This window comes from Talpa europaea, assembly GCF_964194135.1.
Source record: "Talpa europaea genome assembly, chromosome: 9".
Lineage (NCBI taxonomy): Eukaryota > Metazoa > Chordata > Mammalia > Eulipotyphla > Talpidae > Talpa > Talpa europaea.
The window spans coordinates 117,520,925-117,535,968 of NC_140076.1; the positions used below are offsets into that span (position 1 = coordinate 117,520,925).

At 51.3% G+C, this 15,044-nt stretch overlaps 1 protein-coding gene across 1 annotated transcript; it reads right to left on the minus strand.

Moving 5' to 3' along the window:
- Positions 1 to 488: 488 nt before the first annotated feature.
- LOC311176887 (olfactory receptor 14A16-like) lies at positions 489 to 13,463 on the minus strand (the record flags this gene model as incomplete). The annotated part of the gene is made up of 2 exons (XM_084242524.1): positions 489 to 545; positions 12,690 to 13,463. 2 exons carry the CDS (start codon positions 13,461 to 13,463, stop codon positions 489 to 491), a joined length of 831 nt encoding a protein of 276 aa, XP_084098650.1.
- Positions 13,464 to 15,044: the final 1,581 nt, after the last annotated feature.

Sequence of the window (15,044 nt, forward strand, 5' to 3'; positions counted from 1 at the left end):
CAGCATAGTTGTCAAGGCTCATCACCACAAGGATGTAAAACTCTGCAGCACCTGAAAGAATCAGCACAAAGACCTGGAGGACACAGCCCGGGAAGGAGATGGAGCTGCTGTGCCTCAGAGAGCTGGCAATAGACTTGGGGACCATGGCTGAGATGAGGCAGAGGTCCGAGAAGGACAGACTCCTCAGGAAGAAGTACATGGGAGTGTGGAGGTGCCGGTCCAGGGTGGTGATGAGGACGATGAGCCCGTTCCCCAGCAGGGCGCACAGGTAGAGCAGGGAAAAGAACAGCAGGTGCAGGAAGCCCATGGTCCCCTGGGTGGGGAACCCCGGGAGGACGAATTCTGTCACGGCCATGAGATTGGTCACCCCTGGAGCCATCATTTGTGTAAAAACATCGAGCTGAATAAAACATGACACCTACAAGGACAGTCACAGGCGTGTCCCAGTGGTCACTCTGAGGCTGTGGAGTTGAGCAGCTCCATATCTCTCACTCTGTTGAGCCTTTTGCGTTCAGCTCCAGAAACGCAAATTTATCACACTCGATCTGGTGTTGGGAAGGAGGGACATTTCAGTGATCATAGGATTCTGCTCTGGTTGATCTCATAGCCCGACTGACAGCCCCTCCCCACCCCCCAGCCCCGCTCTCCTGCCTCCTCCACAGGCCCCCGCGTCTCGGCCCAGCACACCTCCCAGAGGTTGTCCAGGGCACAGCCCCAGAGTACATGTGACCATGCCCAGCCCCTCCCCACCCTGGAGAGCCTGTCCCTGCTCCTCCAGCACAGCCCTGGTCTGGGGAGGCCCCACAGTGGCGGTTGTGCAGGGAGGTGGGGTGTGCAGGTCCCTGTTTTCCTGCCCCAGGACCCGACACTGTCTTGGAATTGGATGATCTGGGCTCGGCGTCCCCGTGCAGGGTGTCCTGACGCCTCCTCTGTCAGATTCCTGCCCCTGTGGCCTCCCTGCTGCCTCCTGGTCCATCCCCTCGTCCCATCATCTCCCTGCCCCTGACTCCCCACATCTGAGGACCCAGAGATCCCGTTTCTCACAGAGTCTCCTCCTGGGTCACCCCCACACATCCCTCCTGCAGGATGGGCTCGTCCACCCCGGGTCCCTCTCGGCCCCTCTGTCCCCCTCAGACTCAGGCACGTCTATGCAGTGAGGAGGCCGCTCCGGAGCTGAGCCGGACGGTCTGTGCGTGTGGCTGTCCCTGCCGGTCCCAGGGCCCCGGGTCCCCCGGGTGCGGGTTTGTTCCTCCCCCCGGGCCTGTGAGTGAGTGGGGACGTCTGGACACGGGGCAGCCCTGCTGGTCTCCCCCTCCCTAGTCTCACCCTCTCCCCGCTCTGTGGGGTGACAGATGGGAGGCCCTGGGGAGGCAGGACTTTTAAGGGGAATGTGGGGAACAAACTTGTGGCTATGCATCAGTGTACGTACAATTCCAAGTAATTTAATAAAAACTAGAAGATAATTGAAAATACCAGGTGGTCATACATGCAGACATCTTAGGAGTGATTTAAAATACTATTTGTAATGATGAAATAATTTTTGATGCATCTCTCTCCAGGTATTGTTGTAATATTGTGTTTTTTCATTTTAATATCACTAACTATCCTTGAGTGATGAGTTGGGGAAAAATCCCAATTCCATGTGCAAAAGTAGCAGAGGTCCGGGCCGCCCTCCCGTTAATGTTAGGCCATGAAGTGGGGATCATGTTGCTTTAAAAAGTTTTTGAATTTCCACTTGTCTCTTATTTTTTTTTATTATTTTTTATTTATTTGTTTGTTTTTGTTTATACATGCACTGGGCACAGTCAGAAGCGCGGGAGGGTGAGAGGATTCACCAGAGCCAGAGCGGGGAGCAGAGCAGGCAGAAGGACCGAAGTACACTGCTGAGGGGAGCAGCGGGCGGCAGGAGAGGTCTGCGCACCATGTGGGACCCTCCTCCGGTGGCCGGGGAGCAGCCGGGGATCGAACCGGCGCTGCAGAGGCTGCAGGCAGCTTCGCAACCCAGCGCTCAACTGCTGCGCCACCGGGGAGGCCCTCCACTTGTCTCTTATATCTGTTGCATATTTCAGAACAAAATGGCTTAACATTCTGATTTTTAACTATAAGTGTTTTTTATTTGATTACGAGTTTTTTAATATCAATTTAATTGTATCAATTGTTTTGATTTTACTTGATACTTAATACGCACTGACTCTTTGAGCTGAGTGCCCAGATCTTAGTTATGAAGTCATATGCATCGTATATTAAAATCTACTAATATGATGATGCTATTAAATTCATAATATTTGGATTTTTCAATTAAAAAAAGTAATTTTCTGTCATTGAACCTTAACCCCAGGATGATACGGCTGTGCATCGTTGAGGAACTTGTGCAACTCTAGAAGCAATAGTTTTCATGATTTATGAAATGACTCTTTTGGATGATGTGCTTTCTCGAATCTACAGTGAACCTTGAAATCTAAAAACGTTCAAGTCTGAACGATTTCTATTCTGAAAACTGTTTACGAACAGAATACCTGCAGTCTGAGGGGGGCGTTGCCAGCTGCCATGACGAGTCTCTGTCCTGAGGTTGTCCCCATGGCAGGACAGAGGGTGTCCTGGCCTCTCACTCCATGGTCGGGGCTCGTGGGGAGCCCCTGAGCACTCACAGGATGTTGCACCCCGTCCTGCGCCGCCTCATGGACAGAGCAGGGCCTCAGGGCTGGGCTATTTGAGCTCTGGAGCTGGTGTCCGCGGGTTGGACACGGTCCAGATTCCAGCCCTCAGGGACCTTCCTCCTGAGGGAAAGTGTGTGTTTACTTGACTGTGTTAATTGGAGCGTCCTGTAGCACATTCAGTGAGCAATTAGTGCACTGAGTGTGTCAGAGGCAATTTCGTTAGTTTTTACACCTGTGAGGACAGGTCAGTGTTTACTCCTAGCGAGTCTCCATCACCCTAGGCTGACCAGCCACGGGGGACCTGGGTGTGGCCCAGCAGACTTCACGCTCTCGCTCTGATATAATCCTGGTTTTTGCTTTTGTTTCCTTAAAGGCCTTAAAAGCCGTCCTTAAAAGCCACGTGATGTGCCACGTCCGAAGGGAGCTGGAAAGTCACCGTCACCCACTGCGCTCCGGTGGGGGAGGGTGATGCGGTGGGGTGGAGGCAGGGGCGATGGGTGGAGGTAGCGAGGTGGACAGACAAGGGAAATCTCAACAGACGTGAAGTTTAATGGGTGGAGCCTGGATCTTCTGAAACGTGTGTCTTCGAGTCACTTAAATATTATTTACGAGATCTGTTGCACTCTCGATACCTGTAACTCTGCATTTCCCCTTGCGTAGTTACTATTGTTAAGCATTTTGCCTTTACCTTAATAAACGAGACAGGTTTTGGGCTTCTGTGCATGGCGGCTTTTCCTGGGGTCTTGATCTCATGATCAGAGTGGCTTTTCATGTTGGAAAGTTCTTGGAAAAGGCCTTTTTTATTTACGGATTTAAATAGTGTAATATGGTTAGATGCAGGCTCATAAAAATTAAAGACATTTATGTGCCAACATTAGCTAAATTCAAGGTGACTGGGTGTGCATGTGTGCGTGGGTGTGCACGTGTACATGTGTGTGCACACGCGGGTGTGTGGGTGTGCACATGTGCATGGTCTTTGCACTCTCCTTGTGGGGAGGTTGGAGCACGGGTGGTAAGTGACCTCTGTGGTTCCGCCAAATCCCGCGGCGTGTATGGTGTTACCCGCTGAACATCCCAGGGTCTGTTAACACGCGTATGCGGTGGGTTCTCGTGAGCTCGAAGTCGTTCTGCTTATATTTCGACATGACACAGATGTTGCGGTAGCATTGATGACAAACTTAGATTAACCTCATTGTCCATCAACTGCTGAAGATAATTTCAATACCCTTTCAGAACACACAGTAAAGGAAATGCATTGGTAAAGTCGAAACTTGATTAATTTCTAAAGAACAGAAGCCCTGTGCACGGTGGGTTGTGCAGGACCTGGAGCGGCCTGGCCTGGGGAGCGGGGCCACATCCCATTCAGTCCGTGCTCCCAGCTCCGGGGGACTTTCGTCTTTGATCAAGTGTTTCTGTAGATCTTGTGTCTGTTTTTCATTGAGGTGTTTGTTTTTTTTTTGTTGACTCTATGTTTGAGTGTTTATATTTCTTGGTTATTAAGCCCTGGTGGGATGGTGGTTTGCAAATAGCTCCCCCCATTCAGTAAGTTGACTTTGTCTTTTGGATGTTGGTGGTGGAGGAATTCTTGCTCTGATCTAATCCTGGTTTTTGCTTTTGTTTCCTTTGCTGGTGGCTTTGAATCCACACAGACATCTCTGAAGCTGCAGTCAAAGAGTCTATGTTTTCTTCCCTGTATTTTATCGTTTTATATCTTACATTAAAATAATAAGTGCATTTATTAACTTTTGTGTATAGTGCGAGATAATGGTCTAGTTTCATTCTTTCACATGTGGTTGTCGAGACTCCCCCGCCTGTGATGATGACGAGTGTCTGTCACAATGCATTGGCCCAAACCCACAGAATGCAAAACACCGAGGGGGATGCCCGAGAGTGAGCCATGGGCTGGACTCCATGATGAGGTGCCAAAGTGGACACATAATTTGAATCATGCTGCTTTGGGAGGGAGACGGTGCATTTGTGAGTTGAAGAGAGTGTGGAAAACCTGCATCACCCTCACACTATTATTGTTTAGAAAGTACTACAAATCTTCAATCTTAGAAAACAAATATTCCAATTAAAATATTAAGAAATATTGGAAATAGAACTGTACAAGGTAACTATTATTGTGAAGAAGAAGTAGAGTTTTCATATTTTGGTGAGTCTCCCCTTGAACAGCATGGCCACTGCCGAATTGATGGCTTGGTTCCTCAGACTGTAGATGACGGGATTAATGGTGGGGGGCACTGTCGTGTAGAACATAGAAATGACCAGGTCAGACATGGACGGGGTCCCTGAGTTCGGCTTCAGATAAGCAAAGAGCTCAGCGGAGAGAAACAGCACCACAACCAGCAGGTGGGGAAGGCAGGTGGAGTAGACTTTGGCCTTCCCTTCTGTGGATGGGATCTTCCTGACAGCAGAGAAGATGTGCACATAGGAAATGACGATGAAAATAAAATAGAAAGTACTCGACACCACACTAATGAGAATGGGGATAAGTTCATTCATCAGATTTCCTGAGCAGGAAATAGCCAATAACTGGGGGACGTCACAGAAGAACTGGTGGACCACGTTGGACCTGCAGTAGGACAAGGAGAAGGTTCCAGCTGTGTGCATCAAAGTCAATAGATTCCCACCCAGCCAGGACACAGCTGTCAGCTGCACACACCTGTTCCTGCTCATGAGGACCTCATAGTGCAGGGGGTGGCAGATGGCAGCATAGCGGTCAAGGCTCATCACCGTGAGCAGGTGCATCTCTCCACCTGCTGAGAGAATCAGCACAAAGACGTGGACACAGCCCGGGAAGGAGATGGAGCTGCTGTGCCTCAGAGAGTTGGCGATGGACTTGGGGACCGAGGCTGAGATGAGGCAGAGGTCCGTGAGGGACAGACTCCTCAGGAAGAAGTACATGGGGGTGTGGAGGTGCCGGTCCAGGGTGGTGATGAGGACGATGAGCCCGTTCCCCAGCAGGGCGCCCAGGTAGACCAGGGAGAAGAGCAGCGTGTGCAGGAAGCCCATGGTCCCCTGGGTGGGGAACCCCAGGAGGATGAATTCTGTCACGGCTGTGAGATTGGTCACCCCTGGAGTCATCATCTGTGTAAACAAAGAGGAATAAAATGCCACCGTCCAGTCTCCCCATGTTGGACCTAAGTGTGCGTGTCTGTGTCATAACCTCACCATCCACTCACCGCTCATCCTTCCCTCCCTTGAGCCTCAGCACCTTTATCACCCGAGTGGTGCTCTGCAGAGCTATGCACTGTTGCTTGTCCAGTGTAGTCAGCGAAAGGCACTGAAGGCTGTGAAGTTTCAACCCACCCCATCAGAACCTTAGCGTAGCCTTCCAGTTCTTTCGATAAAACCACAGGACGCGACCAGCACTGCTACATTGTGCCCCGATCGTGCTGTCCCATCTCCTCTCCATCTTCAAACAGCCAAGGTTGGCACAATGTCCAAGAAGCTAAACTGTCACCAGGCCTTAGGGGCCATGAGCTATGACAGGACCTCCTCATTCTCTCCCCCCAAATCTTTCATTTCCTGTGTCCTCAAAGCACTCAATTTAGAGAAACTCTAACATCCAAAATTTCAAGAGGGATTTGTGTAGCTGTGTCTTCCTCATTTGCAGCACACAGCCTCTCCTGAAATGACTTGTCTTAAAGTCCAGATCCCTGTCACGCTTCTCCGGGCACTGGAGTCCCGACAATTCCACACTCCCTGAGCTGAGATTGCTGGACCCCTGGGCACTAAGTAATTCACTTAGTTGTTTTGCCATTCAAACAACCTTCCTCCCATCTCTGATGCCTTAACAACTTTTTCCTGCAGAGTCTCCTCCTGGGTCACCCCCACACGTCCCTCCTGCAGGATGGGCTCATCCACCCCAGGTCCCTCCCGGCCCCTCTGTCCCCCTCAGACTCAGGCACATCTGTGCAGGGAGGAGGCCGCTCCGGAGCTGAGCCGGACGGTCTGTGCGTGTGGCAGTCCCTGCCAGGCCCAGGGCCCCGGGCCCCCCAGGTGCAGGTTCTGTCAGTATCGCCCACACGTAAGTGAGGGAGGTGTTAATCCTGTGCTACGGGACATTCCTGCTCGCTCTTCACGGTTTGACCCTCGAATGTTGTGCTCGAGCTCTCTCCTCGATGGATCGTGGGGAGCGACAGAAGGTGCTGATGGGTAGATCGGGGAAGCTGTGACATGAAATGTTATAATTATTACAGGACCCAACGGGTCACATTGTATTGAAACAACAAAACAACGTGGGATGAGATCCAGTCATAGGTGTAAAAGTCTTGAAAGACTTAAATCTCGTTTGCAGTGATGACATGAGACGGGGTGCGTCCCTGTCGGGCATTTGGACCTACAAGACGACAGCAGCCCTGCTGACAGAGCCAGATGCATGTCCACCGGTGCTCAGACGCCACTGCTGACCACCACGTCCAGCGAGAGCTAAACTGAGCAGGAAATGGCCCCTCAGAGAGCCCGTGGGCTTCTCCCCGACTCATGTGTAAGTCATTACTGTGTCGGGACTGGAAAGTGTAACACCAGCGTGTTCAGTCCTCAGCATTATTGTTTCATCTCGAGTGTCCTTTCATTCCTCACTCTCTCCTCAGGAGTGATGACGTCCCCTGTTATTGAACACACTTTCGCCTCAGTGTGCTCGATGTGGCGTGCGGTCCTGACAGTCACACAACTCAGCAGTTGTCATAAATACACTAAATGAGGTCACAAAGCGATTAAGTTCTCCATCAGTGTTACAGTCTCAATTAAAGGGAAAAAAATCCGTTGAAACTCATCCTAGAATAAGATGGTGTTAAATAGAACAATCTGTGCATCAGAGAACATTATCCCTTTAGATATTTAAGTTCAATTATTTGTAAAATGAATGATTTGATGTAGTTTTTCTCATTCTAAAATGATTAAGAAATATTAACTTAAATTTTTTAATCTTTTCATCGCTGAGGTAACATTGCATGACGGGGTGCCCACGACCTAGGGGGTAGCCCCCCTGCCGCAGCGTCTCCACACCCACCACCCCGGCACCACAGGCCTCACCCGCCTCGGCCGCTGCCCCGTGCCCTGCGCCTGTGGACCTGCCCGGCACGTCAGTGACTGGGTCAGCTCTGCGTTTGGCTCCGGGCCGCCCCGGAGGGCCTCTGGGTCTCTTCCAGCTCTGGCTTCTGTGACTGCACCGTCCCCCTAACCCGAGTGACTCTCCCGGACACGCGCCAGCACAGCCCCCGCAGCCTGCGAGGAAAGTCCACTTGTCCTGTGGAGTTGGCGTCTCTTGGAATCTTTGCATCACGGGATACAATGTTGGACGCCCAGCATGGTGACTGTAGATTCCTCAGAAATCTCCGAATATTTAAGCCTCTGGCCGCTGGGACGACTCAGTAGCAGGACCAGGGGCCTGAGGAGCTGTTGTCTGTCCTCTTGGTCTCCACGCGCTTGTTGTCCGGGGCTCCAGCCACCAGGGCCCTTACTCCAGAAGGACAAGCGCATATACTTTTTCTGTTGTTCACTGTCTTAATTGGTGTCGTCCTGTAGCACATCCCAGGGAGCAATTAGGACACTGAGGGTGCCGGAGGCGATTTCTTAGTTTTTACCCCTGTGTGGCCAGGACCTCCTCAGGCCCCATCCCCTCCCCTGACTGCTTCGGGGACTGGGGGTGGCCCCGTCCTCAGAGCCATGGACGACCCCCGTCCACAGGGAGCTGGAATGTTGCCCCCAACGCCTGTGGGCCCCCCTGGGCCTGGCAGGTGGGACGGAGCAGTGTGGAGACAGGAGGGGGAGGGAGGGAAACCAGGACGAAATTCCCACAGGAGCGAGAAGGGGAAGCGCCTGGATCTTGGGCACGAGAATTTGTTGGTGTCTCAGAATTTGTTTATTTAAAAACGCCATTTATTTTCAGCACCGATAAATCCGTCACTATATTTGAACTGTTGTGTTCGTGGCAGAGGCTTGAGTTTATCTTCCACTGTGGGTCAGTCCAGATGCGGCACTGTTTGGCGTGTCCTCGGGGTGGTCTGTGTCTCGGCTCTGACACAGAAGAGTGGGGGGACCCTCTCCCGCATGTGGGTCAAGGCTCATCACTGTGAGCAGGGCCAGCTCTGTAGCTCCTGAAACCACCAGCATGAAGACCTGGAGGACACAGCCCGGGAAGGAGATGGAGCTGCTGGCAATGGACTTGGGGACCATGGCTGAGATGAGGCAGAGGTTAGAGAAGGACAGACCCCTCAGGAAGAAGTACATGGGGGTGTGGAGGTGCCGGTCCAGGGTGGTGATGAGGACGATGAGCCCGTTCCCCAGCAGGGCGCCCAGGTAGACCAGGGAGAAGAGCAGCGGGTGCAGGAAGCCCATGGCCCCCTGGGTGGGGAACCCCAGGAGGACGAATTCTGTCACGGCCGTGAGATTGGTCACCCCTGGAGCCGTCATCTGTATAAAAAGTAGAGAGGAAGAAAACATTTCATATCCTCCAATGTTGAACACAAAATGGGTTATCAGCATGAAACAATCTCACAATATATTTATGCTTTATCATTATCTGAGCAAATTCGTATTTTACCTCATGTGAATTCGCTAGTGATGTATTGTCCAAACATGTGTCTATAAATTTCTGAAGAAATGAAATTTTAAATCACCTTGATGAAACCTGAATGTCAGGTCTCTCAGTGAACTGAAATGACAGACCACCCGTGCCCAGTCATTCCCAGGCCCGCGGCTCCCCCTCCTGCCCAGGCCCCAGCGTCTCCGCCCAGCACACCTCCCAGAGGTTGTCCAGGGCACAGCCCCAGAGGACACGTGATCCTGCCCAGCCCCTCCCCACCCTGGAGAGCCTGTCCCTGCTCCTCCAGCACAGCCCTGGTCTGGGGAGGCCCCACAGGGACGGGTGTGCAGGGAGGTGGGGTGTGCGGGTCCCTTTTTTCCTGACCCCAGGACCCGACACTGTCCTGGAGCTGAATGATCTGGGCTCGGCGTCCCTGTGCGGCGTGTCCTGAGCCTCCTCTGTCAGATTCCTGCCCCTGTGGCCTCCCTGCTGCCTCCTGGTCCGTCCCCTCATCTCCTCATCTCCCTGCCCCTGACTCCCCACATCTGAGGCCCCAGAGGCCACGTTTCCCGCAGAGTCTCCTCCTGGGTCACCCCCACACGTCCCTCCTGCAGGATGGGCTCGTCCACCCCGGGCCCCTCCCGGCCCCTCTGTCCCCCTCAGACTCAGGCACGTCTGTGCAGGGAGGAGGCGGCTCCGGAGCTGAGCCGGACGGTCTGTGCGTGTGGCTGTCCCTGCCGGTCCCAGGGCCCCGGGTCCCCCGGGTGTGGGTTTGTTCCTCCCCCCAGGCCCGTGCGTGAGTGGGGACGTCTGGACACGGGCAGCCCTGCCTGCTCTCCTCCCCTCCCCAAGCTCATCCTCTCCCCCCTCTGTGGGGTGGCGGAGGGGCAGGCCCTGGGAAGGCAGGACTTTTAAGGTCACATAGTAATGTAAAACAATTGCAACACGTTGCTAGAAATCCTCCTAATAATTTAATAAAAACAAGGAAATAAATCAGGATATGAGGTGATCCAAGATGTCGCCATCTTACGAGTGATATGAAACATACATTTATTGATGACAGAAACTCTGATATTTTCTCTTCCTGTGCAGTATCAGTCACGACCCCTGGGTGGTGGAGTTGGGGAGAAATACCCAAGTCCATGTCTTTAAAGAGTCCTGAGTCCACACCCAACTTCTCTTTAGTGCCGGAGCCATGAAATAATCAACCATGTTGCTGTAAAATTTGCAGAATTTATATTTGACTCTTAGGTCTGTCGTAATAAGTAGGCAAAAGGCACAACATTCTGATTGTTAACACTAAGTATTATATTAAGTTTCCCCCAGAATTTGTTCATCACAGTGGATTTCCATGAGTTGTTGTAGTTTATTCAGTGCCCACAACAACTCAGGGTGCTGGATGCTCCAATGGCAGTTATGGAGCATTAATTGTCACGTTCATCAAAACCTTCTAACAGATAAAGGTACAAGTCAATCTTTCAACACTTTAAGTTCCAGGAGAGTGTATCTCCTCTGGTTGAGACTCATCCAGCAGGATAAGGCAGTGGGACACTGAGAAACTCGTGCACCTTCAGAATTTATTCTTTTTCATGATTTACAAAATGAGTATTTTAATGACCTTGCTTTCTCACATCTAAAATGAAGCTTGCATTCTAAAAACTTTCAAGTCTGAATGATTTCCATTCTGAAAACTGCCAAAGAACTGAATACTTGCAAATTGGGGAGGAAAGTTCCGGCTGCCGTGTCCATCTGTGTCCTGAGGTTGTCGCCGTGGAGTGGACAGAGGGCGGCGGCGAGAGAGGTCTGCGTGCCATGGGGGACCCTCCTCCGGTGGCCGGGGAGTAGCGGAGATCGAACCGTCGCTGCAGAGGCTGCGGGCAGCTTTGCAACCCAGCGCTCAACCACTGTGCCACCAGGGAGGCCCATCCCATAACTTTTATTGACAGTAAACTATGAGAGTATCAAGAATTAATATTAAGAAAGTTATTTATCATCAGGAAAAACTACGGTGCCAATGATTTTAAAGAAAAGCAGCATGTTGTTAACCCAAAACTTCAAAGATGGAGATGTTGCCAGTTGTAACCATTCCTGGCTGCCTCCAAACTGACATTGTGCCCTCATGGGCCTCACCTGGGCTGAAGGCAAGGTCAGCCTGATTAGCCCCCTCAGGGTGTGAATGTCTGAGAAGGAGTTAAATGTCTGATATCCAATGGGAGCTACATTTTACCATGAAATATTCTGGTGTGAAATTTTCAAACATTGGACGTCACATACAGGACAGCAAAGGTGGATGCAGTCAGCAGAGAGGAGCTGAGGCCAGACAGCAAGTGACAATCGTGGGGCCACTTCACTCCCCCAATTTAAATCTCCTTCAAATTCTTTGCCTTTACATCGACACTAAATGATAGTGTTAGTTATGATATGTGAATCTGATGAGTTTTGTCGTTTGACCTACTCCCCATGGACTCACAAACACTCTGAGATCCCGTAATAATGTGGCCAAAAGGACATTGTCCTCAAATTCCCAGAAATTCTAGGTTATTAAATATATGGGGATAAACACATGAGGAAAATGTGGCGTGCTGTTGTGGGTGTCCTTCCTCAACTGTCTCTTCAAATACTAGAACATGGTTCAGTCCACTAGCTATTATTTTGTTTTTACCATTATAGTTTCCTAAGTTTCTTTATTGTTTCTTGAAAAACCCTACCCAATATATCTTAGCAAATTTTTAGTAATTATACTGCACATGAAAGTAACAGCTTTCACAGCACTGTCTTATTTCTGGTGTCCTCCATGCACTGAGTGAGTTTATGGTAAATGCCAGCGGCACCCACACCAGAGCTTCCAGGGGGGTCTCTACCCAGTCAGTGTGTGGGTCTTTGTCCACAGAAGGTCGTGACTACTCAGATCTCAACTTGGACCAAAGGCCTTATTTATGCTGTGAAGGCCCCACTCACCAAGTAAAGGGGCCTCTGTCCTCCACGAGGTCCCTGACCACGCGACCGAGAATGTCAGCGACATGAGAGGGGAAGCCGCCTTAGAGACTGGAGATGCTGCCCAGTGAGAGAACTTCTGCTGACCCTTGAGATGAAACCCAACCATCGCCTCTCTTGGCCCGGAGCACAGAAATGGAGAACAGCAGACAGATGCTGAAGCTCAGTGACCTCCACCGTACAGAGAATATCAAAGTGCAACTAAGCTAAAAAGAGGAACAATCAATGCTAGTAAGACTATATGAGCAACAGAGTATATGAAGTCATCGTAAATGTATTTTAACAAAGAGCATATATTTTTAAATTTTACAATGGAATTATATGAACTTAGAAAAACATAAAGGCAAGTATTATGTGAAATTTTAAAATATGTGTCTCATAATGGAGTCATGAGGTCATCTTCTCTATTACATTTTGGTGAGTCTCCCCTTCATCAGTCTCCCCACAGCCGACTTCATGGCTTGGTTCCTCAGACTGTAGATGACGGGATTAAAGGTGGGGGGCACCACCGTGTAGAACATAGAAATGACCAGGTCAGACATGGACGGGGTCCCTGAGGTCGGCTTCAGATAAGCAAAGAATCCAGTGGAGAGAAACAGCACCACAACCAGCAGGTGGGGAAGGCAGGTGGAGTAGGCCTTGGCCTTCCCTTCTGTGGATGGGATCTTCCTGACAGCAGAGAAGATGTGCACATAGGAAATGACGATGAAAATGAAAGAGCAGAAATCCAACACCACACCGATGGCAATAGGGACAATTTCGCTCATTAAATTTCCTGAGCAGGAAATAGCCAATAACTGGGGGATGTCACAGAAGAACTGGTGGACCACGTTGGACCCACAGTAGGACAAGGAGAAGGTTCCAGCTGTGAACATCACAGCATAGAGACCCCCACCCAGCCAGGACACAGCTGTCAGCTGCACACACCTGTCCCTGCTCATGAGGACGTCATAGTGCAGGGGGTGGCAGATGGCAGCATAGCGGTCAAGGCTCATCACCGTGAGCAGGGTCATCTCTGCACCTGCTGACATAATCAGTACAAAGACCTGGAGGACACAGCCCGGGAAGGAGATGGAGCTGCTGTGCCTCAGAGAGTTGGCGATGGACTTGGGGACCGTGGCTGAGATGAGGCAGAGGTCCGAGAAGGACAGACCCCTCAGGAAGAAGTACATGGGGGTGTGGAGGTGCCGGTCCAGGGTGGTGATGAGGACGATGAGCCCGTTCCCCAGCAGGGCGCCCAGGTAGACCAGGGAGAAGAGCAGCGGGTGCAGGAAGCCCATGGTCCCCTGGGTGGGGAACCCCAGGAGGAGGAATTCTGTCACGGCCGAGAGATTTGTCACCCCTGGAGCCGTCATCTGTATTGAGAACGGAGAAGGAAAGAGAATGTCAAAATTCCAACATGGAACATGTGTGTTATCAGAACAGAGTAATGATTCAATCTATTTTCTTCTAATTACACCTTCTAGCTCCTACTGAGTCAAAAATCATCATCTGCATACACTTCATTATTCAGCCCATTTATTTCCACTTCAAGTGAATGTGGCCTTATTACATTTTCCACAGAAGTACTGAAAATTGGTGTAAACTGAAAATTTCAATTATCCCCTACAAATCTTGAATAAATTAATATCTCATAACTGTCAACAAACTCAGCTGACACCCCTCCCTACTGCTGAAGGTCCACGACTCCTGCCTCCTGCCCAGGCCCCAGCGTCTCCGCCCAGCACACCTCCCAGAGGTTGTCCAGGGCACAGCCCAGAGGACACGTGACCCTGCCCAGCCCCTCCCCACCCTGGAGAGCCTGTCCCTGCGCCTCCAGCACAGCCCTTGTCTGGGGAGGCCCCACAGGGACGGGTGTGCAGGGAGGTGGGGTGTGTGGGTCCCCGTTTTCCTGCTCCCCAGGACCCGACACTGTCCTGGAACTGAATGATCTGGGCTCGGCGTCCCCGTGCGGCGTGTCCTGAGCCTCCTCTGTCAGATTCCTGCCCCTGTGGCCTTCCTGCTGCCTCCTGGTCCGTCCCCTCGTCTCCTCATCTCCCTGCCCCTGACGCCCCACATCTGAGGACCCAGAGACCACGTTTCCCGCAGAGTCTCCTCCTGGGTCACCCCCACATGTCCCTCCTGCAGGATGGGCTCGTCCACCCCGGGTCCCTCCCGGCCCCTCTGTCCCCCTCAGACTCATGCACGTCTGTGCAGGGAGGAGGCTGCTCCGGGGCTGAGCCGGACGGTCTGTGCGTGTGGCTGTCCCTGCCGGTCCCAGGGCCCCGGGACCCCCGGGTGCAGGTTTGTTCATCCCCCCAGGCCCGTGTGTGAGTGGGGACGCCTGGACATGGGGCAGCCCTGCCCACTCTCCTCTCCCCAACCTCACCCTCTCCCCCTTCTGTGGGGTGGCGGAGGGGCAGGCCCTGGGCAGTCAGGGCAATGTGGGGTATACATTCATGGAAATACAGTGGTGGACAAACATTAAAATAATTTAATAGAACCTAGAGGAATAATGAAAATACCAGGTGGTCATAGATGGAGACATCTCTTGAGTGATTTAGAATAATATTTGTAATGATGAAATAATTTTTTCCAGGCAAGATTTTTAAGGTCACATAGTAATATCAAACAATTGCAACACGTTGGTGGAAAGCTTCCCAATAATACAATAAAATTAAGGAAATAAATCAAGATATGAGGTGATCCAAGATGTCGACATCTTTCGAGTGGTATGAAACATACTTTACTGATGACAGAAGCGCTGACATTTTCTCTTCCTGTGCAGTATCAGTGACGACCCCTGAGTGGGGGTTTGGGGAAAAACCCAAGTCCGTGTCTGTGAAGAGACCTGAGTCCACACCAAACTTCTCTTAGTGCTG